General features: G+C 42.0%; 1 protein-coding gene across 3 annotated transcripts in view; it reads left to right on the top strand.

Annotated features, from left to right (window-relative positions):
* Nucleotides 1-8143: 8143 nt before the first annotated feature.
* Nucleotides 8144-25762, top strand: part of LOC105670607 (methylcytosine dioxygenase TET-like) — a 61213-nt gene continuing 43594 nt past the window's right edge. Inside the window, exons 1-2 of one of the 3 annotated variants that reach the window (XM_012364213.2) lie at nucleotides 8144-8794; nucleotides 17835-20593. In XM_012364213.2, the coding sequence (XP_012219636.2) occupies nucleotides 19499-20593 (1095 nt within the window). In that variant the 5' untranslated portion in view covers nucleotides 8144-8794; nucleotides 17835-19498. The other 2 variants (XM_067357386.1, XM_012364212.2) reach the window with 2 other exon arrangements.

The following is a 25762-nucleotide window of genomic DNA, read 5'->3' as shown; positions in this document are numbered from 1 at the left end:
TGCATATAGGATGTGCCGGAGTAATCGCGCTTCAATTGCCGTCGACAAAATATTTTATCGCTCCGTCCGAGTAGAAATTGGCGAGCTTGCAGTGGCGTGGTGGAGACATTTTTTTTTTTTTTTAGAAGCAATGGCGGCTTTGCTCTTCCGTTTCCGCGACGAGTCTCGCGACTACGGCCGGAGGGTTCGAAACTTTTTTCTTCTCGAGATTTCTGCCACCCCCGACGCAGAGTTTTACAGTAATCTCTGTGCCAAAAGTCGATTGTGTTCTCCGTCTCGCACGCAGCACCCATATTCCCCCCCTTCTTCTTCTTTTTCTCTCGCACTACACCGAGTCTGCCGACCGCTTCGAGCGCCGGGATAAAGTCACGAGCAGTAATTATGAACGATAGCAGGGGAGAGAGAGGATATAATTGTGATTGATGGAGAGATGAGAAGGGAGGGGCAAGGGGTGACTTCCTTTTAATCTCGAAGCTAACCCTTTTTCGTTCATCCATTGCCGCTTCTGCCTGACCGACACCGCGTGCGGCGCGGCGCGGCGCGGCGCGACGCAGCGCGGCGACGCGATTTTATTACCTCGAATTGTATCTTCACGGGGAAGAACTCGGACACAGATTTCGTTTCATTCAAAATCGAAAGCTGAGAACGTATCAAATATTGAAGAATACATTTTTTTGCGATACTGAAACCGCGTATGACTGCAATTAAATTTTAATTTACTTTTATTTACATTTCACAATAGCTATTTTTGCAAACAGCTCTGAACGATGCGAAGCGCACATCTTATTTCTACAAAGTTATTTCAGTCTAAAACAAATGTGAGAGATGAAAATAGGGGAGCAAAAAGAAAATCTGGAGATTAAAAATATAAAATGACAGATTCGAGACTATTCAGCGATAATGCGTGAAAACATGAAATTAGAGAACCGAATCAATTTTCAGAGATGAAAGAACCAATTTTTTGGCTGTACATGGTTTCAATTCTTTTCCTAAAATATCACTTAAACATGTATTTAAAAATTTTATGTCAAAAAGTGAAGAAATGATTAAAAATATATTCCACTTCAAAAAATTAATAATTACTGTTCGGTATTCGGAGACGAGAATAATTACAAGCTATAGCCTAAACGGCGCTCTAAATCGTCGTTATAAAACACGAAAGAAAGCCTCGTAGCGAGGAAGCCCGACGTGCTGCTTCGTACGCGTATTATCCCCGATGCCTGGCTCTCCGCATGCGTGCGTGCGTGCGTGCGTGCATACATGCGTGCGTGCGTGCGTGTCGCATGCATGCGTATGTATTCGTATATGCATGCGTACGCTTGTGTGTGCGTATTCTCCTCTCCTTTTTCCGTCGCGTCTCTACGCACTCGACTCCACGCACCGTCGAGCGAGCGAGCGGGAGTCTGCGGATCAATGCGTGGCACTGCCACCGGTCGTCATGGCAACGAAGCGCGCGCCACGCACAACGAGCGAACGATCCGCGCGCCGATCGTGCGTAAGTGCGTGCCCTGAGTACGCGCGCGCGCGAACGTGTGCACGCACGCATACGCACATATATACGAATGCGAATGCTCACGCATACGCGCGCAGGACAGCCTCCTGCGACGTGCCGCGACGAGACCCGCGAAAGACCGCGTGCAGAGGACGATCGATGCCCCGTAAACTTCGCGATGTATTGCGAGCACGTGGCACACATGACGACGAGTCTACACGATCGTTAAACGTTTTAAATCTTTTAATCGATATTTCGCGCATGCAATTACAGCACGAATACAGAATAGGGTTGTCTGCATTGTCTGAAAAAATATTTAATTTATACAGAGTGTTTCAGAATAACCACAACAACGCTTATGAGCAGATAGAGGAGTGTAAAGCGAAAAGTTTGGTTGGTCGGCGAAGACGAAAGTATAATAACACGCATGCAAAACTTTACTTTTCGTTACCGTGCGATATTCTTACCGCTGGCACGGCTAGAACATACAATCTAGCTGCGCGAGAAGACGTGCACTCATTCGCGAAATGTTTTTAATTAATATCTCAATAATTATTACGAAATTTGCAAAACGACCTTTCTGTTCGGTTTACTTTCCCGTTCGTGAGCGTGCCGTGGTTATTCTGAGACATCTTTTTTTGGAAAACAATGTCACGCTGCACATCTCTTTGTCAAACACGAGAGAATAAAGATTAGTATTTCGTGAGATCCTGTGAATTATTATTTTAAAGGCAAAATTTTACCAAATTTGTTTATTCAACATAATTTGTTAAGAATACAGAGATACTTTGACTTTTTGTAGTTTAACATTTTGTGCTTTGTATTCAGGAAAATTGTTATTTTTTATTATTCTGAAGGCTGTTTCGGCTTGAAAATGAATATTGTCGAACGCACATTAAAGAAAATTAATATTTCTTAATGGAATAAAGGAAATTGGAATTATTTCATTTCAACACAAGAAGATGGAATAGATTATGAATTAGGAATAATTAATCCATTTCATTCTCTTGTTTAAAGTAAAATAATTCCAAATTGCTCTTCCTGATATTTCATATTTATTCTTATTCTTAATATTTTTTCTATTGTGTACGGAGCCTAATTTATCGAACATTTGAAGATATGTAAATTAATTTCACAATTCATCAGCTCGCATTCAGTGTCGATATCATTGGCATTAAAAGTATCATAAATTGAAATTTGAGAAAATAACTCATTGTCAGACGAGGAAAGGACATCAACAATCGAAAAGGACAATGCACAGAAATTGTCCTGATGTTTCGCAGCCGCTCGCGAGAACGACAGCGTCAGGACGCGGCAGATGTTTCTAACGAGCCTCGGCGAAAGAAAGTATCGATCGCGATATTACTGCGATTACTCGACCATCATAATGAAAATAAGTTTTAATGACTTTGCTGTGAGGAGAATAATTGCGCCAGCTATAGCGGCATTGCAATCGCATTTTGCGCATTATTTTATTTTATTTTTTTAACGGTATTTGCAACATTTATTTATTGGACTCTATATATCGTTGAAGTTTGAGTGTTATCTCTGTGAGAACTTTTTATTTGACCCTTGTAGAAAGTGAAAAGAAAATGGAAAGATCTACTCGAAACTTTGTTGAGAATCGCTGCTCGTAAAATAATAATTTAGATAAAGTAGTTATTACTGGTTCTAGATAAAAGTAAAGAGAGGTGGAGAGAAAATGTGCGCGGAATATCAGTTACGCTCTTTTAAAAATATCGAATGTCCTACTACTCCGATTATTACCCTATCGCAGGAGGGCAGAAAAAAGAGCATTTGAACCCTTTTGGCTGGGATAATTCAGTGGCAGGCCACTACATCGAAGATGCTACGCGTTAGGGAGAACACGAGAGAGAACAGGGGGTTGTGTGATTCCCAATTCGCTCGGACGCCTAGAGTAACCTTTGCACCCTCACACTTGCGTTCTTTACCGGCGAATCTGCCACCGGTTTTCGATCTACAGGCGCTGACGCGAGAACGTGCGCAAGGTGTTTTACGTGCTTTACGCACAATCAAAAAAATATTAGGAATAAGAATTAATATTAAATATTGGAAGTTGGAAATTGATATTATATTTCATTTCAAAACAAGAAAATGAAATGGATTAACGTATCACGAATTAGGAAATAAGAATTAGATATAATTAGTCCATTCCATTCCCCTGTTTGAAGTGCAATAATTCCAAATTGCTCTTCCTAATATTTAATATTTATTCTTATTCCTAATATTTTCTCTATTGTGCGTAGGGCCTTAGATGATAAACATAATAAATATTAAATAAATTTTTAGTAATCTTTACTCGATGATTGGAATACCGAGTAAAGATTACTGATATTTATTAATTGGTAACTGACTGAGAATTCTGTATAGCTATGCATGATTTGTTACTTTTTTTGTCGGATTTGTGAAATCTTTTAGAATGTTTCTTAATGGATTTCTTTTTAGAGACTTGAGTTTTAGAATCCGCAAACTCTATACATATGTCTCTATGCATGTTCTTCCAGGTATGGAAATTATTGTATCGGCAGATATTAGCTTCGAATACACTATACCTTCTCCACAGGTGACCAAAAATTTTCTTGTTCAAATTAGTTGTGACCTAAGAAGCAAGTGGTTCTTTTCTTAAATATAAACCTGTGTCAATTTTACCAACTTAACTTAAAATGCATGAAATTGATTGTAAATTACTTATATTTTTCAATATTCTCTTTAAACTTAACTTATTTTAGCAATGTTCTTCAATGCAACTACCTGTTCTTTAATGCAACTATACTTTTTTTATATTCAAATTTGTTAAAGTTTTTAAAATAGCAATCTATTGAGATAATCTTCATCATTCGATGCAATATAGTTATAGCTATTTCGTGAAGAAGCGTTAAAGACGAAATTAATAAGTGACAAGTGGATCCATGTTTCGTGAACAGTTTCAAAACGTAATCATTTGAATTACACTTAAAACGTTATAAACTTTGTTAAAACGTTATAAATTTCTATTAATGACGTTGCGATTCGACAAAAAAAGGATTCAACTGATGGATAATTGTTTGAAGAGCTAAATAGGCACACACATGAACACATAGAAAATTAACCACGCAAGTTAAGCACAAAAATGTTTTAGAATTTAGTCAATGTATTATTACAACCAATAAACAATGCTAGTGAAGTTAATCTATTACAGTGCGAATTTTTGTTTCAAAGAGTATGAGAATACATAGAGAAAAAAAATGAAGTGTGATATGACGAGTTCAACAAATTTCCCTTTTTGCAAATTTTTGTTTCAAGGTGTATGAGAATATATAGAGAGAAAAAATGAACTGTGATATGATGAATTCAGCAAATTTCCCTTTTTCGCTTTTCAAAGATTTCCAAAAACAGAGCGAAGAGACTAATTGTGTCGCATTAGTCGAAACAGGATTTTAGAACTCTAGTTCTAGCTGTCACGAACTCTTCGCTGATTGGCATAGATTTAACATTTTTACAAATTTCGGGGGGGGGGGGACTTGGATGCATAACGAAATAGTGACCAGTATCCGTCGGTGTTATGTCCCAAAATATATATGAAGGCTGTACAATATTTATTATCTAGACTTGACTGTTTAGAATGCTAATTTAGAATGCTTATGATCTTAAGAATCTCTTTTGCATTTTACAAGTTTTCGCTAATTAGGTTTTTGTACATACTCTTTTTTTACACAATGTGCGCTTGAATACATTTTTATTCAACGATTAGCATCAAACGCAAAATTCGAGCGGCAAAGTGTATCTTCACGGCTCGTTCCACTATGTTTAAATTCAGCAATTTACTTTTATATTGTTGAAAACGAAAGAGTAGATTCTCCTAAACTACTTTCCAGCTTAATTTTGGTTTAAGTTGGCTTATCAAAAAATGACAATTTTTTCCATGTTGAGAAAATAACATCAAGCATTTACTTTGACGGGCTGTCAACATTAAATTATTTTAGAAATCAGTCTGATGTTACGTAACTAAGTAGGACAAAAATATCAAAAGGTAATACAAATTCTGCTAGGAAAATGTTTTTAGGAAGAAATGAGAAAACGATTTAAGGTGGTTCGAGCGTAAATCAATTCTCTTAAGAAATTACATTTTTTAAAGATAAAGACTAAAGGTAATGTCTAAAAAGATATCTTTTAGATGCCTTTAAGACTTTACCTTACAGAAAACCTTAGAAATTCATAAATAAATCAATACACTGCTGTCATATATACGACAATACATAGTGTATAGTTTAATATACATATCAGATTATAGCATTTTAGACTAGCTAAAAGTTTCATGTGTATAAATGAAAATTTCTTAATCTGTTATCTCCTCACAAAAACATTACTTTTAGCCGATACACTCGAGCCTTAACTCGATCTTAAAACTTGAGAATCACTAAGAATAGAAAATCTCTGAATCAAGATTTGTACCTTACTTTGTTGGTAGAAATTCTACCTTTGTTGGCCTTCGACATTTTTCCCATACCTTTTGGGAAAATATCAATAGCATTTTGAATAGACATAATAAACGAGGCAGGTCATCAAAGTGACTATATCCGAAATAATTTTTTACCTGTTAGCCGACCAGTCCTTTGCCTTATTTTCCGCTTAAAAGAGCTTATGTAAGACGTACAGATATAGTTCATGTTAAATGTTCTCGTAAGGATTTGTGCGCAAATTTACTTTTTGCGAGCACAAGACTTGATTGAGTGCAACGTGATCTAGTTCGCGATCTAGGGTCGGGAGGTGATTTATCAAACGGCCGCGTCATTATGTCCGAAAGGGACACAGCGTGCTAGCGTGATCCGCTATTCTTCCACCGAAAGAAGAATACGTATTAATTTATATCTGCATGCAACTGGCCATTGTCATGTAAATCCGATCTCGGCGCATTAACTGAGGTTTTCGATGCGTGCAAATTGCAATATTTTTAACCGTACGCATAAAAGTCGAAAGAATGCTTAGTAATGGGAATATATCTGGTTGTTCTAGTGTCAATCGCGTAGATTGGAGGCAATATTAATGTTTATAATTCAAATATATCTTAGTTTTGGCGCAAAAATAAGATTTTATTTAATATTAAAATTAACTCTTAAATACTTTGTGATATCTCGTTGTGATAACGAATACTTGGCCAAATATTAATCTAAATCTTGCGCGAGATTCGGATTCTTGCGTTACTTAACATCTGGCTTGACTAATGTAGAAAACGCATCAAGAAAACGATGAATGTACCCGCAGTGTGTGCAGTTCGTTGAAAGAAAAAATTACGCCCGTATCTGCGTCTTGTACATGAACACCTCGGATAAACATCTTGTTACCCTCATGCGAGGAGGAGTCGGCAACGACGCGTAAGGAAAGCGAGATTTCCGTGCTTGGAAATACGACGAGATTATCATCTCGCGGCGTACATTTCGACATAACCGAAGCTCTGAACGCGGCCAGATCGAAGTTGCTCCATTTGCGCGGAATGAAATGTTGCCGCGCGCGACTTTTCGGCTTCCGAAATCGCTCGCTCGAGGAAAAGGGGAAGGGTGGAGAAGGTGAGAAATTCGCGGGAAGGGTTATACTATAGATACGCTTTGCCCCGGGGCCCGAAAAGTCGTTGATATCGAATCCAAGAGGTCGCTGAAATAAATCGTTAGCTCGAGATAGAAGGGTAGTAGGGGCTTCCCGAGGGTCGCGATTGGTTGTTTCGGGGATGAAAGCACCCGAGGCCTAGGTACGTTTTACGAGCTTTTTTTTACGAGTTCCGGAAAAGGAACCGAGCTGCTCGCAAATTGGAGCGTAATTCCGTGAAGGGGAGGAAAGCATGAGCAAAAGGGAATGAGATCAATTGTATTAAAATTTCTATCAAATTTCTATTGAGCGTTCGATAGTCGAAAATCCGAAGACGAAAGGAGATGATAAAGGGAGAATGCTTATATTGATATTGCATATTTTCATATTGCATATTCAGATTGAGATTATTATATTATTATTGAAATAAATCGTACAAATTCTTAACAAATCAAATTTAATGGTATAAGAGCGGAAGAGCTAACGCAGGATGCGCTACATCTATAGATTGAAATTCGTCTTTCTAAATTCTATTGTACTGATCAGAATTTTTCGACAAAAATCTTTCGTCATTCGATGAAAATCTTAGAACATCTTAGAATATGCGAGAATCTTAAAAGATCAAAAAGAATTTTTCGATCAAGTCAGCAACTCAATATTTTCACGCGGATATCGCCATGCGACTTTTACACTCATTTTTTAAATTGTAGTCTTCACAAATATTCTTAGTTAGCTAATAATACAATCTTTGAAAAAGTACTTTTAATAATTATAATGGTTTTTTTTTAGCAGAGAATGTGCGCGCCTTCGTTCTGCACAGCCTCTCCAATTCGTGTTACTTTTCACATAAATCTTTTTCATGATGTAATATTTGCCTTACGAGATTCTCAGAATTTCAACAGAGAAAAAAATTAGAAATAGGAATAAATATTAATTAAAATATCATATATAATATTAATTTTAAATATTAGGAATAGGAATTTATTTATTACTAATTTAAATATTAGGAAAATTGAAACGATTGCATTTCAAACAAGAAAACCGAATAGATCTAACGCATCTTGAATTAGAAAATAAGAATTAGGAATAATTAATCTCGTTCCTTATTTGAAGTAAAATAATATTCTAAATTGTTTTTTCTAATACTTACCGCTATTTCTAACATTTTCTTTATTATACGGTATGATCTAATAGCTAGGATAGTTCTTGTTGATGTCTTGTATCCGACTGAAATTTTTGTATCATGTTCTTGTCTTCAGCTTTCAACTCCCTTCACCAGGAGTTGTGACGCGCGTGCGTAAAATTTCAACCCCCATCCGTGAAGGACTCCTCCCTTTTTACCCCGCTTACCCCGCTTCTTCTCCGTACAGCACGTGCAAGTAACACGCGTTAGACCAACACGAGATCGTAATCATCCCCTCTCTCTGGCCCTTTGCCACCCTTGCTGCCCCCTTTTCCCCACCTCGTCGACATTGGTCCTGTGCTACAAAGTCCTGTCCTGAGTTCCCGCCATTGCGGACTAACTCCGAATAGTTCCGACCATTACCGAACGAGACGAGAAGAGGAAGAAGGCGGGCAGCTGCAAACGAGCGTTCCGCGTTAGAGTCCACGCAACACGGACAAAGACTGCTAGTAGGAATTTCGTCGCGAGTGGAGCACTGTACTAACCGAAAATCTAACCGCTGATTCTCGCTCAAAATACGGCAACGCGCCAAACCAAAGGTAGAGAGATACATCATTTCAGTTCAGTCGTGTGCCACGAGCGGCCAACCGGCGCGTACTCTGTGTTTCCCTCTTCCCTGTGTATCCAATGCGCGGTCACCTAGCGTGTAAGTCACACGGTATAGGCGAGGAGTTTATTCGTATGTTTGTGCACCCGGAAAGAACACTTTTGCTGTAAGATCTGAAAATGTCCAATTTTTTTGGATAATCAAAATTTATATAGCGCACTCGATCTTTTTCATATCGTAGCAAAAAGTTTTGACAGTCCAACCAAGATCGAGTGCTCTATTCATAAATTTTGAATTTTGTGAGAGAAGAGAGTGAGATTGAAAGCGAAGGAGAGTGAGCGAGGGAGAGAGAGAAATAAGGTAAGAGAGAAAGAGAAATCTATTGTTCGTATATGAAATTAGGAAGTAAAACTGCGTGAGTGGTGGTGGCTAGGATTTGTGAAGATCTGAAAAGAACAAAGAAAACGACGATTATGAGGAAACGAAATGTGATTCAGAATAGCTGCAAAAAATCTAAACGGAAACTGCTAAAATTTTATAATTATTAAACTTAAAATTAAAAAAAAAAATATAAATAAAATAGAAAATTGTGAACAATTATTGATGTAAAAAAATTAATATAAAAAATCACAAGTTATTATTAAAGCTAAAACCAGAGCAGGGTCTTTGTGCTCGAACCTAACGTTTACAATAGTATAAACTCGAAAACAAACGTTTCGGTGTTGGGTTTAAACCATCTTCAGTGCGAAAGATTACATTAAATACATACATCAAAAACGAATATAATCAATCATCAAATTAAGCGCAACTTAGTTCTAACAATTTCAATAAGATGTAATACATGATTCTTAGTTAGTATTTTTGTTGGTTCCAATCAGTCATACAAAGGAGGTTGTTGTTTTTTTTATTCGTTTTTGATGTAATCTTCCGCACTGAGGATGGCCTAAGCCCAAGGCCGAAACGTTTTTTTTCGAGTTTATACTATTGTAAACGTTAGGTTCGAGCACAAAGACCGTGCTCTTAGCTCTGGTTTTAGCTTTAATAATAACTTGTGAATTTTGTATTAATAAAAAGAGTCTATAATTGGATATTATTATTAAAAAATTAATATCGATTCGTAAAATCTTTGGATGTACTCATAAAATTCGAGAAACTACAGAATGTTGCTTACCGCCGCGGTTGTTATCAACGCGACGCGATTGCAAGTTTCGGAGCATCGCGAAACGCAGATTGCAACCATTTGACGACGAATACAATGAGAGAGAGAGTGCAGAATCACTCTCCTTTTCGTTCGGAGAACTCCGGACGTCTCCGTTCGACGTCTGAAAGAGGAAAAGGAACGGGCGGTGAAAGGAAGAGGAGGAATAGGGTGCGCGACGATGCGGTTCCTCCGAAGCAAGTGAGGTGTGGCGCCGAAATTTGTAATAATTGCGAAAGATGCAGCGTGATGCAACTCGGAATGAAATTGCGGCAGGATGCAAACCGAAACGAATAAAAAATCATTATCGGCAGAATTATAAAATTCTCGTAAAAAGAGAAGAGAAAAGTCGGTTGGAGATTGTTTGAAAAAGCCATCGGCGCATCGAGCAGCTTCCCAGCGAGCAATTTATTCCGCGTACACGCGGATCATTGGATCACCGGTTGCGTGAAAATGTCCTCGAAGCAGGACACCGGAGCAGACTACGCGGAAGCTGCAAGGGTACGCTGCACATTTTTTTTCATCTACATCGGCCCGCTATTCATCAACATCGCCATCACCGGTGGATCACCACCACCACCGTTACACCACCACCGCCACTACTCGGCACCAGTGGTATTGCTGCAACCACCACTACCGCCGCCACCACCACCACCGCCAATCTACTATCCGCCGTCAACGCCTCCCGTGCTTGCCGCCGGCGTTGCACGGTAGTGTCCTCGAACACGGCATGCACGTATCGTGCTGCGAAAGTTTTACGAGTCTCGCGGTGCGTCAGACGAGAAACGTGTCCGTGTGCCGCCGACGCCGACGCCGGCGTCGCCGTCGAGACGTGTGAGTCCCGGGACAACGACGACAGACACGTCCCTCCCCGAAAATCCGCTCTACCTAGGCTCGCCTTACGCATGCAGCGTGTGTGTGGGAAACAGGTTCTTAACCATGCATTACTCCGTTTCCGTCAGCAAGCTTTTACCCGCGCGAATGGGCCCCGGCTCCAGGATTCAAAGGACTCTTGTTTCTCCGTGGCCCTGATATCGCCTTTCGTTTCAGTTTTCGCTTGAGCTTTTATTTCAAGTCGCTCGGTGGATGTGTCATTCGTGTAATATCCGCGTAAAGTTCCGAGCAATTGCAAAATTTTGCTTAATTTGACATTAAATCGATACGCGCTTGTTTGACAGAACATAAATAATAAGAATGTTAAAAATAATCGTCAAAGTTATTTAAATTGGAGTACCGTAATCGTTTTTCGGACAGTGATAACGATCAGTTTTGATCTTGTTAAAAAACAAAAGGCGAGGGTAAAAACTTGTCAATAATGTCAATAATGTCAAAGTGTCTCTAAATCAACTAATATTATTGATTTTCAAATTGAAAGTTCTATTTGTGCGAACGAGTAATGGAAATTGCTGGTAAAGTATAAATTTACTAGGAAATATAAATAAGAAAAATATTAAAGAAACATTGCGAAGGTGCGGTGTGCTAAAGTGAACCTTAGAACCGCTGGTCAAAAACTTTAAAACCGCCGTGCTGCTCTGCACGGCTAACCTACGGCAATATTTCTTTCTCGCGGTTGAGACGTGCGGGCAAGGGGGAAGATTTCGACTGTTCTCTCCACCCGGAGGAACGATGGAATGGATCGAAGCAGCGAATGAACAAGAAATACCAGTGAGAAGAACAGCGGCGAAAGATTTACGGGACAATCCTTCGGTTTGCATTTAACTCGTCCGGGTTTGTCTTCATCGGTCGGCTTGCATGTAACTTTGTTCGAATATGTAAAACGCATTTTTCAATCATTAAAGATCGTATGTAATAAATTATCGCATCTTAACAACAAATTGAGAAATTGATGTTAATGTCGAGTCCAACGGTTGATCAACTTAATTTTCTCAATTTTAAGTTTTCTAAATTTTAGTCGATACTTCAGTCGGATCTTTCGAAAGATTTTGGTGGTTTTTCAATCTCAGAATTTTAATTTGCATATTATGATAATCGTTTCGAAACCGTCTTAATTTTTTATTGCAGAACGTCAATTTGCTTAAAAACGGAGAATGTAATTTTCATTGGAAAAAAAGAGAGAAAATAAATCTGCGATTGTTTCGTCGACGAATCAATTATCTTTTATTCTAGCTGCGTAATATTTTTTTTCACGCTGTACTCTTTTTCGAAGCCCGTGCGTGGGCTCGGACGTCGTTTGCGCGCATTAATCCGTGGTTTAGCGAACCAATTTAAATATCAGCGGCGCGCTCGACGCAATTTTATATCATTTCCGATATCGCGCGCTTGTGTGGGTGGGTTTAACGCTGCGAAAGCTCTCCTGTCCCCCCCTCGCGATGATCCCCGCCCCCTTACCCCTGCACGCTCTTGCTGTCCCCTACCCTTAACGTGAACCGTTACGCACCTACACCAGATATGCGTGTTTTACGATGCGTGTCGTCGCGTACTTGGTTGTCGTTTTCTTCATCGCCGTCGTTGTTGTCGTCGTCGTCATCGTCGTCGTCGTCGTCGTCGTCGTCGTCGTCGTCGTCGTCGTCGTCGTCGTACATCTCCTCGTCATCGTCGTTTGTAAACGAGCGTGTGACCGGCTCTCGTACGCGATGCTCGTAACGTCGTTACGACGTACTTTGCGGTATCTTACGAGAGAGAGAGCAAGAGAGAGAGAGAGAGAGAGAGAGAGAGAGAGAGAGAGAGAGAGAGAGAGAGAGAGAGAACGCATGCGCACGTGTACGCACGCAATGCATATAGGGTCGCATCTTCATTTTCGAGTGTATTCAGTCGATATTGTACATTGTCGCAATGCAAATATCCTTCATTTGCTTCTTAAAAGAAACATTGTCTCAAAATTCGTCGAAAAAAGTTTCTCCCGAGAATACAACTTTGGTGATTCGCTTTCTACTCCTTCTCGCCGTTCCGGTCCCTTTTCACGGCCGTCAGATAGCCCGGGTAGACACTCGGGACACCCTATATATGCATACACGAAGAGCGCGCAGCCGGCCGGCCGGCGAACATGCGTGCGCTGGCGCGCGAATCAGTGCGCGGTCGAATGCGTCGCGTATGTGTGCGCGCACGCCGTCAAACGATTTCGCCCGCGACCGATTTTTTTTCGTGTCGCAGAAGGAGAGGGCATCGGTAGCCGCAACCGGACGTCGCAAATTCAACGGTACCGCGCAAAACTGGACAGCAACAAGTGACCTCGTCCGTTAGCCTGCCGGGTGGACGCGCGATTCGGAGTGCCGATCCTCTCTCACCCCCGCACACGCTGGCTCACCCACCCGCGGGGTGATCCATCGATGCTCGCAGCGCGGCTTCTTTGTTTTCGCGGCGAGTTCCCGCGCGATTCGGGATGCGCTGGCGTGAGAATCGATGAGAAATTTCGAGAGGTGGTGGGAGAAGGATCTGTTTGGGTTCGCTAAGCACCGCGAGGAAGTTGGAGTTTGGCAAAAATAATTACGCGGAAGCGATGCCCGTCCGATCGGTTGCGGTTAAGCGTTACAAGAGAGGTTCCAACACGAACAATATTGAAACCGACTCTCGAGGTAGGGTCCTGCTTAGAAGCCGCGGTCTCCGTTGCGGAAAATCATTAAAAGCACGAGACACGAGGAGAGACGAGATTGCAACTGTCAAGTAAACGACAACTTATAACATTGATAATATTTGTAAAGAACCGCCACAACAAAATCAACTACACCGTGGTTTAACTTGTATTTTGTATTTTATTTTAACGTCCTGTTGTACAGAAATTTTTCAATACACAATGCAACAATTTAACGAAATCTTTTGTAAACGTTGATTTCACTTTGTGGCAGTTCAAAATTCTAAACATATGTATAGAAAAGTCTCGCCGTGCGCTTACTTAAGCGCGAGACTCTGACGGGTATTTCGATTTCTGTTCTCCGCTCATATCGACCCGCGCGCATCGCCGCCGATAGTGTCCACTGTCGTTACTCCGATCAATCATTGTTGAGACACCGTGCAGTCATCATTAGCTTATCCGTGGCGCTCGGGCAGGATCGAGCGAGTCAAAATCTAATAATAAACGCATGTACGTCCGTTTCCGTCGCTCCAGGGAGTTCCGAGCTAGCTTAAGAGAAGAAAGAGGGCAAAAATGAGCGCCGCTCGCGGCGGCCGCGAGCAAAAAAGGAGCTTCGGGTACACTTTCGCCGACCTCGCGATGCCGGGCGCGCGCGCGCGCGCGCGGGCAGCCGGACTCTTCGGCTCTCTCGCGACAAAGGCCGCTTGATTCAAGGTCCCACGGATGTGCACGCGCACACGTACCGGCCCTTCGTGTATGCACAGTCTATTCGTCCGCGGCGAGCTGCATCGAGAACGTGGTCAGAATATGATTTTTTTTCCATATCTCTCTCTTAAATTAATGATTAATTTTTAAATCACGAAATTAAAATTTTGATAGTTTTACGATTACGCGAATTATCCAAAATTCTGCTAATTCCAAGTCTTTCCAATCAATTTCATCACTAGAAGATAAAAGAGCGTTTTGTAAAAAAAATTTGAAAATAATATTTTCGGCAATAGCGATATATTCCGATTTAATCCAATTTAATTTCGCAGCAGAGAAATGCCCATGAAATCTGAATTTTTTGAAAGATTCAAATCCAACTTGCATACTTAAAGCGCATCTTTCTCTTTCTCGTGCGTTAAACCGCTTTTTCGTGGTGGCATCGCGCTAATTTCGGCATTACGCGGCGGCAAAAATGGCGCACGAATCGTTTTAATCTTTTTCTTTCATGATGCACGAGAAACAGCAAGCCTGATGATACGTGCTTGCATCTCGAAAGACAGACTGGAGTTAGTAATGACAGAAGTTTGCCATGAAATACTTGCTTCTTGTTCGCAGCTACTTTAGTGTCATTAAAGAATCATAAATTGCATAAATCTCTTCTTATACTTCGTCCACAAATGTCTTTCTTTAAAAAAATTATTATATATTTAGCAATACAGGTATCAAGAATTTAAATTACAAAATTCGCCGACAGATACACGCAAGATCGTTCTCTTTTCGACGTGTCGAAATCGTTTGTCGTGCTAATCTGATAGAATTCCGTTACGATTAAAATTCAGTATCGCAAAGAGCGGGTGCGATTTTTCTCGGCGACGTTTCCGTTAGCGACGCATGGCTAATATTAATTCCAAGCGTGTGGAATCTCCGGGTCTCTATGGCAGCTGGTTTATATGCGCTTCTCGGAATTTGCGTCCTGCGCTTCGCCACGAACGAAAGAATCCGCAAACGACTCGTTCTCTGTCGTAGTTATAGTGTCCCAAAAAAGGGTGTCCTACTTATACCTCAGTGCGTACATTCTGTAATTGAAGGAATTTTATAGTTTCTTGATGAAAAATATTCTACCGGCGGCTGACGATAATAATTCTTTAAATTCCGATGTTGGAGAAAATAAAGAGGATTAAATGAAGAGTTATCGGGGCAAAATTTCTTACGAAATAATATAATAGCATCATTTATTCTCATGTCTTTTTGTACTATGTATTCACTATCTAATGATTTGGCAGTGATTGGCAATGATTTGACAAACAATGATTTGATAAATATGTATGATGATATCAAACATGTAGTTAATTGATGAAGTCATTAATGTTTATTCGGAAAGATATCGAAGAAAAATGATAAAGACTTGCGATTGATATATTATTTTGTTTAGATCACCCTGTATATGACGTGACGGTGGTATTGAATTTTTGTGTATGCACCTACAGTCGATTCGACGAAAGTGCAACCGGAGATGGCGAGCTAACGGGTGATCACAAACATTCTTACGTCTATAATAAAAAAAAAATATTTTGGCTTAAAATATTCCACAAATTTATTCCGCAGAATAAATTTGCTAAGATGTTACGAGCTACGATATTAAAGAAAAGAGATTTATTATTGCCACTTATCTTAAATAATTAATAATCAAAATGTATTTTACAATGTCTTTTCCTTTGTTGCGGAGAAGAGAATTTTTTCGAATTTATCTTTATCAGTGTTATTCTACAGCTCGATTTGTGTAAAGTGGTTGTTTCGAACAAAGAATAACGCCACCATTCAGAGTTTATGCGTACACTATCGGCACGTCGAGTTTCGCGACCTTTAAAGATTAAAGTTCGCGATATTCAGTCTAGACCAAGATTTATGGACATTAACAAAGTTCAATTGCTGAGACGAAAGCCATCCGAAAGTTCTTCGCGCAAAAATTTAATCGATCTAATTAATTAAAGTCTACATATCTTGTTATTTATGTATGTTTAATTAGAGCAGAGTCAAGATACAAATTTATACGTTTATAAATAATGTATAAACGCCTATAGGCATATTTATTTATTAGTTTGAAAAAGCAAATGAACAAATACTGAATTGCAAATTTGAAAAAAGAAACCGGAGAATGAATATGGAACTGTTAAAATTAATCTGGTAGAATTGAGTATTTTAATTCTTCGTGTCAATAACAGAGCGAGATAAACTTGCGTGCAGCGCGACATAGTCGATGCGTCTCGCGCAAGGTCGAGTTGCGAGCGAAAGTGCTGGCCGAACGACAGTGCAAGTTCCCAGCGATAGCGAAAGCACCGCGCGGTCACAGCTGTAAAGCTATTACAGTTTGGGGGCGGAAAACGAGGCGGCAGGGGATATTGGGGTGGGAAAAGCGACCGCTACGTAGCGAGAGCTATCGCTCTACGCGTTATATATCTGCATGCTTTGCGAAAGCTCCGCTGCGAAAGCGCCGCGTGCGCTCACGCATGTATGTTACCTAGATTACATGCATACACACACGGGGTAGCGAAACAGAAACAAGTCTATTTTCGTCAGATTCTATGTTATAGGTAGCAAACAATCCAACTGTTGACTGTAATGCTATTTCTTAAAATTTTTACCTTTTGTTTTATTTTATTTTTATTTCACACAAAAAGGCTCCGATAATGGTTTGGTGCTGTTTTTGCGACCCTGTGAAAAAGTTTAACGCTGTATGTGTGACTGCGTGCGAGAGGAAAAGAGAAAGAAGGGAAGAGACGGATAGGAGAAAGAGAAGCAATTGGAGAACGAGAGAGCGAACATCGATCGATATTTTATGGTGGACTAGTACGATTTTTGACGATGGTAACGAAACTCGCACGAGCACGAACAAGCTAAATGATAATAGATTCTAGAACTGTTTAGATATCTTCAGTATTTTTTTAAAAATAAATTAAAGATTAACTTAATAGAGATGGAAATTCTTATACTTTGTTAATTCAATTATTTGGATTAAATATATACACGTTACACACACACGCACATTTACAGAAAATAAGTTCAAGTTTTTCCATTTTTGAAAGTAACGGATCGTCGCGAAAATTTTCGCCGGTGACGGTATATCCATCTCTACTGTCTTCGATCGAGTTGCACTACTCAGAATGACGCGACAAGTTCAAAGCCATCGTCAGACTTCTAAGCAACGTGAATGAAACGGCTAGGCACAACGTACGCGGATATCAAAGCGAGCATACGAGTCCCTGCGCGCGCGAACACGCCGAACGTAATAGTAGCCTTGGCTTAGCAATGGTCACATTATAAGCAACGTCTGTGACACATTCTCATATAGTCTCGCGTCACGTGCGCGCTCACGCTCTCTCGTGACATACAACGCATTTGCTAATTCGTGCATCTCCTCCTTTCCGCTGATTTCTCCGCTCGCGATACACGACGCGGCATCTCTGTTTGACTAATTACTTTAACGTCGATCACGCTATTCCCTTTTATCGTACGAATAATTTTTGTTTTTTTTTTTTTCGCAATTAAAACACGCAGCACAAATTTCTAACAAACAAATTCTTCTGCTTGCTGTTTCAGATCGTACAAATCAACCGCCTTCTAACAAGCCACATTAACCTCAAGTGATTTCTATTTTCTTACGAAACGCGAAAAAAATATGTAATTAGTATGTTTATATTGACGTAAAGAACACACAAAAAAGAAGATATCCCATGAGCTTAGGTTCAGAAGAAGACAAAAGATAAAGAGCTATATTATCTAATAAGTGTACAAAATATATCTAACGAAGGGAGGAAGATAATATTAACCAGCAAACAAGCAAATAAATAAACAAGTCCACCAGTGCCAAATCGAGGAAGAAAACGAGGTGAAAGTGATCGTTGTAACATAGAGAAGCACAGAGAAAGAAAGAGCGAAAGTAGAACTCTAGAACTCTTGGAAAAGAAGCTAGAACTCTAATCAGAATCTTGTTCTATGAAATCTTGAACTATGAAATTTTTATTCCGGGGTGCTAACTTCACACACCCCGAGAGTAGAGTAGAGTAGAATAGAATAAGATTTATTTTATATATATAACATCGGGTTTAGAACGTTTATTTTGTCTTGAGATAATAACCCTTTAGGCACGCAGTGTTAATCCATAAATTTCTTAAAAATAAATGCAAACGATTGTAAACGGCAGCATTTAACCTAAAACGGAAGGAAGCAGAAGCAAAGAAGGAAAAACGAGTTAAATAACACAGCGCGAGAGCAGAACCGTAAACCAAAGAATCTACCATTTTTTCTATTAATCATTCACCGAGTAACAATAATCTCTCGTCAAGTGAAATAATAGTGAGACACGCACCGTTTCCCTCGTCAGAGCCGATTAATTAAGCAGCCAGCCGACACAGTTTTGTAGAGGTTTATAGAAATAGCCATATAAAAATAAGTGCATTTTTTAAACTGGACGCGTCATGTGACAGATTTTCGCCAAGCGAAAGGAAGAAGAGACAGACAAAGGGAGAAATCAGCCGGATTCGCTCGAACACTCCCGGAGCAACCGATCTACTTCAGTTCGTAGCCTAAACCTGTTGAGTACAAAACGACACAGAGCTAGAGATATAGATAGAGACAAGGAGAGGGAGAAAGAGAGCGAGAGCGAGAGAAAGAGAGAAAGAGCGCGAGAGAGCGAGAGAAATAGAGTGTAAGCGGGAAAACGAGAGAGCGAGCATATTCAAGAACCAATAGACAATTACGCAAAATAGGAGGACTACGTGCTCTATCGAGAGATCGACACAAGCGTTGTCGATAGACTGACACTCGCGATCAAGTTTGTGTGCGAATTTTCTTCAGTTCTGGAATAAAGATCATATTTGCACCAACAGCCAGCATCGAGACTCTTCCGCTCCTCACATTTAAATTTTCATATTTATCATCGAAGAATCTTTATTTGAATTCTAATTGAATTCTGGAACTTTCAAACTCGTCTGCGTTGTCTGCGAAAGAATCCGATCTTTACAGAAGATCGGATCTCTGTAGGATCGCGCGAAAGAGAATCAGAGAGCGAGAGAAGCGCCAATGTCGCGTGCAAGAAGTTCGTTCGTTATATGTTCTTCGAAAAAGACTTGATAATTTCTCGTCCGCCTTCGGATCGAACGGAGGAGCAGCGTCGAGGAGAATCGACATCGCGGCGCGAGATCTGCGAGAAGAGGACCATTGAGCGCGAGCGAGGGGGTTGAGATCGCGATGACACGGAGAAGATGAGCGCCGAGGTGACGAAAGAGGTCGTCGCCACCGAGAGGGTCCCGACGAGCCCTCCGGTGGCGGTCGCGACCTCGCCGGGCACGATGGGCACCGGCGACCTGTCGGCGCGATCGCATCTGCCGCCCTTCAGCAGCTTCGCCGGCGACAACACGATGGACAGCTCGACGACGCTGACGACGCTCCACTCGCAGGACATCAGCGTGGGCCTGCCACCTTGGGATGGTTACTATGAGGGCCTGACGGGTCGTCTGATCGACTCCCGCGGCGAGGTGATCCTGGCCAGTCAGTATCGACCCTGGGAATCTAAAGGCGGCGGTGTCGAAGGTCTGCCAAGCTTCGCCAGCCAGTTTACCGCGCCGAGCGAAGCCGAGCCTCAATTGACGGCGCTCACGCCATTGTCACCGGCATCCATTTCGCACTCGCCGCCGGTTACGTCGGCCATCGGTCTGCCGAGCTTCCACACGCTTGGCACGCCGCTGCCGACGCCGCATCCTCATCGCGGATCGGTCGGCTATCCCCTGGTGCCAGCGCCGGTGCAGGCGCGGGAGGTCCCGGCGTTCCAGCCGCAGCTACTCGACGAGCGTCACATACAGATTCTGGGCACGAGTCAGGGCATTCCGTCGGGTCATCCACATCACACGGTGCTGACGGTGGTGAAGCCCCCCGACTTTTCGCAACTGCATCATGGTAATTTCCAAAACCCGATGTCGACCGTGCTGGACTCATCGCCGACCTCGCGGCCGATCGGCATCGACGGCCGTAAGAAGGAGCGTAGAAAAATCCGCGCGGGCTCCATGGAATCGGAAGACGGTGTCGGCGGCGGCGCCGGCACCGGCAACGAGAGTTCCGGTCAGGTCGCCGCTGTGTCGTCCACCGCGAACCGCGGCGTGCACCACCTCGGTGGTGGTATGACCGACGGCGATGGGGACGGCGGTCTCGGCGACAAGCCGGCCAAGAAGAAACGAAAACGGTGCGGGGAGTGCATAGGATGCCAGCGGAAGGACAATTGCGGAGAATGCGCGCCATGCAGGAACGACAAGAGCCATCAAATCTGTAAGATGAGGAGATGCGAGAAGCTCACCGAGAAAAAGGTCAGTCGAATCGCATTCAATCGCATTTCTTTCAATCTTACATCGTGCGGAAATAACGTGCGCGCTTGTCTCGATTTTCAATTTCAAATTTATTCCAACGCAAATTAGTAATAAACCAAATTACGCCGCGGATTATATTTTCTTGCATATATTTGGAAATATACGCGTGTCCTCTTCAAAATCGTCGAAGCGTTAAAATCGTCAAATCGCACGATTTACGCAAGAATATAATCGCGTGCCTTCGATTTCTCACGGCAATTGGTTCTACGAAATCCCGATAGACACGAGCAACGTATTATTACTGTATAGGAAGGTATAAACGTACAGACAAAATGCCGTTATAGAACGATATATATAGCTTGAACTTGGCCTCAATGCCTGAATATATGTGCCGAGAATCCCTGAGGGAAATACAGAAATACAGATAACCGAGGTGGTTTATTATTGTAGCGACATTGAATAGGGGGTTGGTGGGTTGACTGGCTAACTGTTCAGCTGCTACCGCTTCTAGGGATGGCGTCGAGTTACCTGTGATCTCGCGTTTGCGATCAAACTGTAATTTAAAATTACCATATCGATAGCGGATGAAAAGTATCTCTCGTTCTCTTTCTCGTCGCTACAGTTTTCGAAATGCTACACTTTGGTCCAACAATATATTAAAAAAACGTCGGCAATAAATAAGAATTTACTTTTTTACAATCGCTAGATGAATTTTAAGAAAGTGCGAAAAATTTCGTCCAAATCCGTCGCAATTATTCCGATTCGACTAGCGATCGGAGAAAACGCGGCGCGTATATATCGACGCGGTGATTATTGACGAGAATGCCCGATGCCTCGAGGCGCGCAGTAACAACGGCGAGCTCGTGAACGGCTTATCGTAGGGCAAGTTCAAGGCTCACCGCGGGTCATAATAATCGTATCGAACTTCAGTCTCGTTCAGAAACGTCAGACGTGTTGTTTGCCGGCGACACACGCGCCGGATCGCACGTCCCGCCCCGGCGACGCCGCCAACACAGTTCCCTGATAACATTCCGCCACTTATCAATTAGTATTTCGCTGATCGGTGCACTTTACAGCTTCCCGATAGCGCGCTATATCTAATCAATATTTAAGAGGGCCATTTTTTTCACGAGATACTTCACAAATTTCTCATTTCCTGCATTTGAGCAGCGAGGCGATTTCGAGTCGGCTGTTTTCGCAGATTCGGTCATTCTCGTCGACTCGGGACGAGACTGGTTTAAAAGGCAAGTTCGATTTCTGCGAAATTAGTCGCGCGTCAAATTTCTGACTATTTTTGGCGGAGCCAAAAGTCGCGCGGGACCGAAAGAAAGGGATGATAGATCGCCAAGAGTCGAAGACTGGTGTAGAACACGCCGTCACAACAACCCACACTCCTCTCCCCTGCGGAACTTAACACCCTCTTTATCCCTGAGGGAGGGAACGGTCGTCCTCGCTCTTTCTTTCCTTTCGTCTTTTGCGAGAAAGGACTCTGCCCTCGAGAGTTCATTGCACACCTGCTGTCGAGAGGCCGTATCCATTCTACCCTCCGCCCTTCTTCGCTCTCTTCGACTACCACCGTCTGATTTTTATCGCCTTCCTTCTTGTTTTGACCCGATTTCTCATAAACACGTGGATCATCGACCCCCGACGCGACTTCGGAGCGTCTCCGCTCGATTTCTTATTCGCCTTGCTCGCGGATAAAGATACAAACAAGCTCGTATTTGCTCTTCTTCTCTTGTAGTATTTGATGTTAAGTACGCGCTATCTTCGGATTTTTATGCGTGAACGCTATATCGCTATTGAGAACAGACGGGAATGTGTGCGCGCAAATTCCGCGACTGTGAATTGTCTCTGGCGTGAAATGAAACAAATGCGGACGGCGTCGGCGACGGCGACGGCTGCCGTAAAGTGGCTGCCGTTTCGTTTCTGGTTTCTCGATAAATCGAAACAACGGAAGCCCGTCAAAGCCGGTGAGAGGCGAATAGGAGAACGAGAGGGCGACAGGACGGGTGAAGGAAGAGAGAAAGGGGATCTGTTTCGCGTACGGACGAGGATTCGGTTACGTCGGTTTACTGCAGGCGCGACTCGACTCGACTCATCTCGGTGCGAGCCTCGCGAGTGCATTACGAATGCTTTTTGCGTTATTCGTTAAACCGATAACCGCGCCGATAACCGGATACAATTCTCGACTGCTCAGGGTTATCTGAACGGCAGGCCAATCAACCCGCTCGCTATACGCTCGTCACGGCAAAATAATACGACGGGCGCTCGTGCCGTCGACGGCGATCGTTAAAAACCTAACTTTGAAATTCTGTCAAAAGACAAGCCACAACAGCTTATTTATTTGACGCGATAACGCAACAACGTCGCTTAACGTTCAATCTGGGTTGACGTAATTTTTCAATCAACCTAATGACCACGATGAAATATTCCGTCTTCAATTAATTTGCATTTTAGCTTATTAGATGCTGCGCTTTAGATATTAATTCTCTCGAGTTTAATGAATTAGTCCGTTATTTACATTTGGTGCTGTTCGCAGTGCGATTAAAGTCACGGTAACGCTTTTTTAAAATGGCAGGACGAAGGCGAGGCGGAATTATATCGGGTCTAAAAGCGCTTTTCGCTCGTAAATTCTAACGTGAATAAAACGCACCGCTTCCGATTCCGCCCGAAAATCGACTTTATCGAGGATAAGAGCGAGAAGGAAGGAAGGAAAGCGTGGGAGGAGAGGTGGAGGAGTGTGGGGGAGGACCTTGAAGCTACGCAGTTCCCGCTAACGGGCAGGAGTGTTTCTCGAGTCGATATATTGATCCCCACCCCCACTCGTTGTTTCCTGCCGCGGGAACAGGACTCGCTCTTTCTCCCTCTCCCGCAGGATGAGTCACAGCCTCCCCGTACACACGCAGCCACGCACGTGCGACGGCCGCGCGAGCGCGAGCGTATACGCGCGCGCGCACTTGGACAATCTCTCTTTTCCCCCCTCTCTCTCTCTTTCTCTCGAATTCTCTGCGCGCTCGCGCGGAGACACGGACGAAAGATATTCCCGAGCTTTCTTCTACTTCCTAGAATGCTTAATTCTTGCAGCTTTATGCGCATAAAAAATTGTTCATTTTTGACAATCTTAATCTCAACATTGATCAATAAATATAGTGCATATATATATATATATATTTCTTATGTACGTTAGTAAAAATGGTTAATAATGATTATTATTGAATTATACATGAAAAAGTTATCTTGCAGTTGACGAAAATATATAAAAGTCTTCGAAACTTATGAATCAATTTGGAGTTGATTTTTCCTCAATGAAAATATCACAAAGCACTTTAATTAAAGACATATAATGCTGAAAATAGGAAAAATGTGATAAATATTTGCATCTGCCGATATTTTTATCGAGGAAAACCGGACTTTTTTTAAACTGATTAAAAAGTCTATCATTAAGAAGATCATCTGCGAGTTGTGAAATATTCTGTATTTACGAAACACTTGTATGATTTAAAGACTCATATGTCAGAATGCGACGTGAACTTTATTAGTCGCCTTTTTCTTATACTTTTTATTTGCACAATTGAAAAAATTCTCCATAGATAAGACAGAAAAGCAAGAAGAAACAGAAGAAAAGAGAAGAGAGGCACAAGAAGGGAATAGAAAAATAGAGAGATGTTTTTTTTCTTGTTTCTCTTTCTCAAATTCTCAACGTGGCTTGTGCTTATAGAAAATTCTCATCTCTTCGCTCGCTACCCTTATCGCTGTTTCATCCCCCTCTTTGCCAGCCGAATTTTCCACGCACACGCGAAGAAAACGCACGCGGAAAATGTTTGCACACGCACCCGATCGACCCGTTTGCCACGATGGAGATTCCTTGCACCCCTCTGCTCCAGCTTCTCTCTCTCCCTCCGCTCCCCCTCATGTCTCACCCCTTCGCATCTCTCTTCCTCGATAACTCCATCCCCTCTTCTCTCCCATTCTCTCTCTTTTTCTCTCTTACACGCACGCGCGCAGGTGTCGCCTTTCTTCCTTCTTTCTCTCCTCTCTCGCAACGATACCCCTCTGCGCCCCTCTTTGACGCCCGGCATCCTCGCTAAGATTATTTACCAGGACGCAAGACGAAATTGTAAAGCCAGTTCTACGTTATTTAACCCAGATATTTATAAACATAGATCTAAACACATCTTAATGCTAATTTTTTTATTCTTACATTGTTATATTGATCTTATTTTTACATCGTGTATAACGTTACTTTATACCGTTGTGTAGTTCTCAATATTACAACACAGTGCGATTCGTAATCATCGACGTGCAAACAATTTTTCGCTGACAAAATAAAACCCCGCTTAAAAAACTGCGCGAGGACAGTCATCGTTTCGAAAGCATCATTGCATGCGCGTACATTTGTTCACGTGCACTTAATGACAAGGTAGGGTTGCTCGCTACACTGTTCAATTATCTTTGAAAAATGCAAAATATTCGTAGGCAGTTGTTGCTAGGGTTGAATAGATAGTTGAAAAGGTAGAAGAAAAAACGTTAAGTTTTCAAACAAAACTGACGATTAATGAAATTTTTCGTCTTCTTACGTGACGAGAAAAAATATTATTTCGCTTTCATTGTATACATATACTTATATATAAAAAGAAAAAAAATTTTTAATTTATAATAATTTGAACAATTTACGTTTTTCATCGACGTAAATTTATAACATTATTTACAATCCGCTTCTAATCACACATTTCGGAGACGACGCGATTCCAGCAAAGTCGCTCTTTCGCGCGGGGTGAAATTTTTGAACTTCTCCGAATATTTTCTCCGCTTGCATCAATCGATGTGACAAACGCCTGCACTCATCGCGCACAGCGTGCGTTTGCTATCGATTTCCGACGTACGCCTAAATATCGCCACGGTCTCAACTGCGGTCACGGTTTACGACGGATTACGAGTATTGTGCGAAGCCCCGCGAAGGATATAATCTGGCTAGATTCGCTATATCGATTTTGAGTTGCAGCTCCGTGCATCAGGCGCGTGCGTGCGTGCTTGCATGATACGTGCGTACGTGCGTGCGTGCGTGCGTCCGTGCATGTGTGCTCTGAGTCATGACCGTGCGAGCGTATGGGTGGACACTGCGTACGCACTGCACGCTTTACACGTATATCGAATCCTTCGATCTCGTGA

Source organism: Linepithema humile, chromosome 6, assembly GCF_040581485.1.
Source record: "Linepithema humile isolate Giens D197 chromosome 6, Lhum_UNIL_v1.0, whole genome shotgun sequence".
Classification (NCBI taxonomy): Eukaryota; Metazoa; Arthropoda; class Insecta; order Hymenoptera; family Formicidae; genus Linepithema; species Linepithema humile.
Note: the sequence above shows the minus strand (reverse complement) of the source record. Positions and strands in the feature narration are given on the sequence as shown.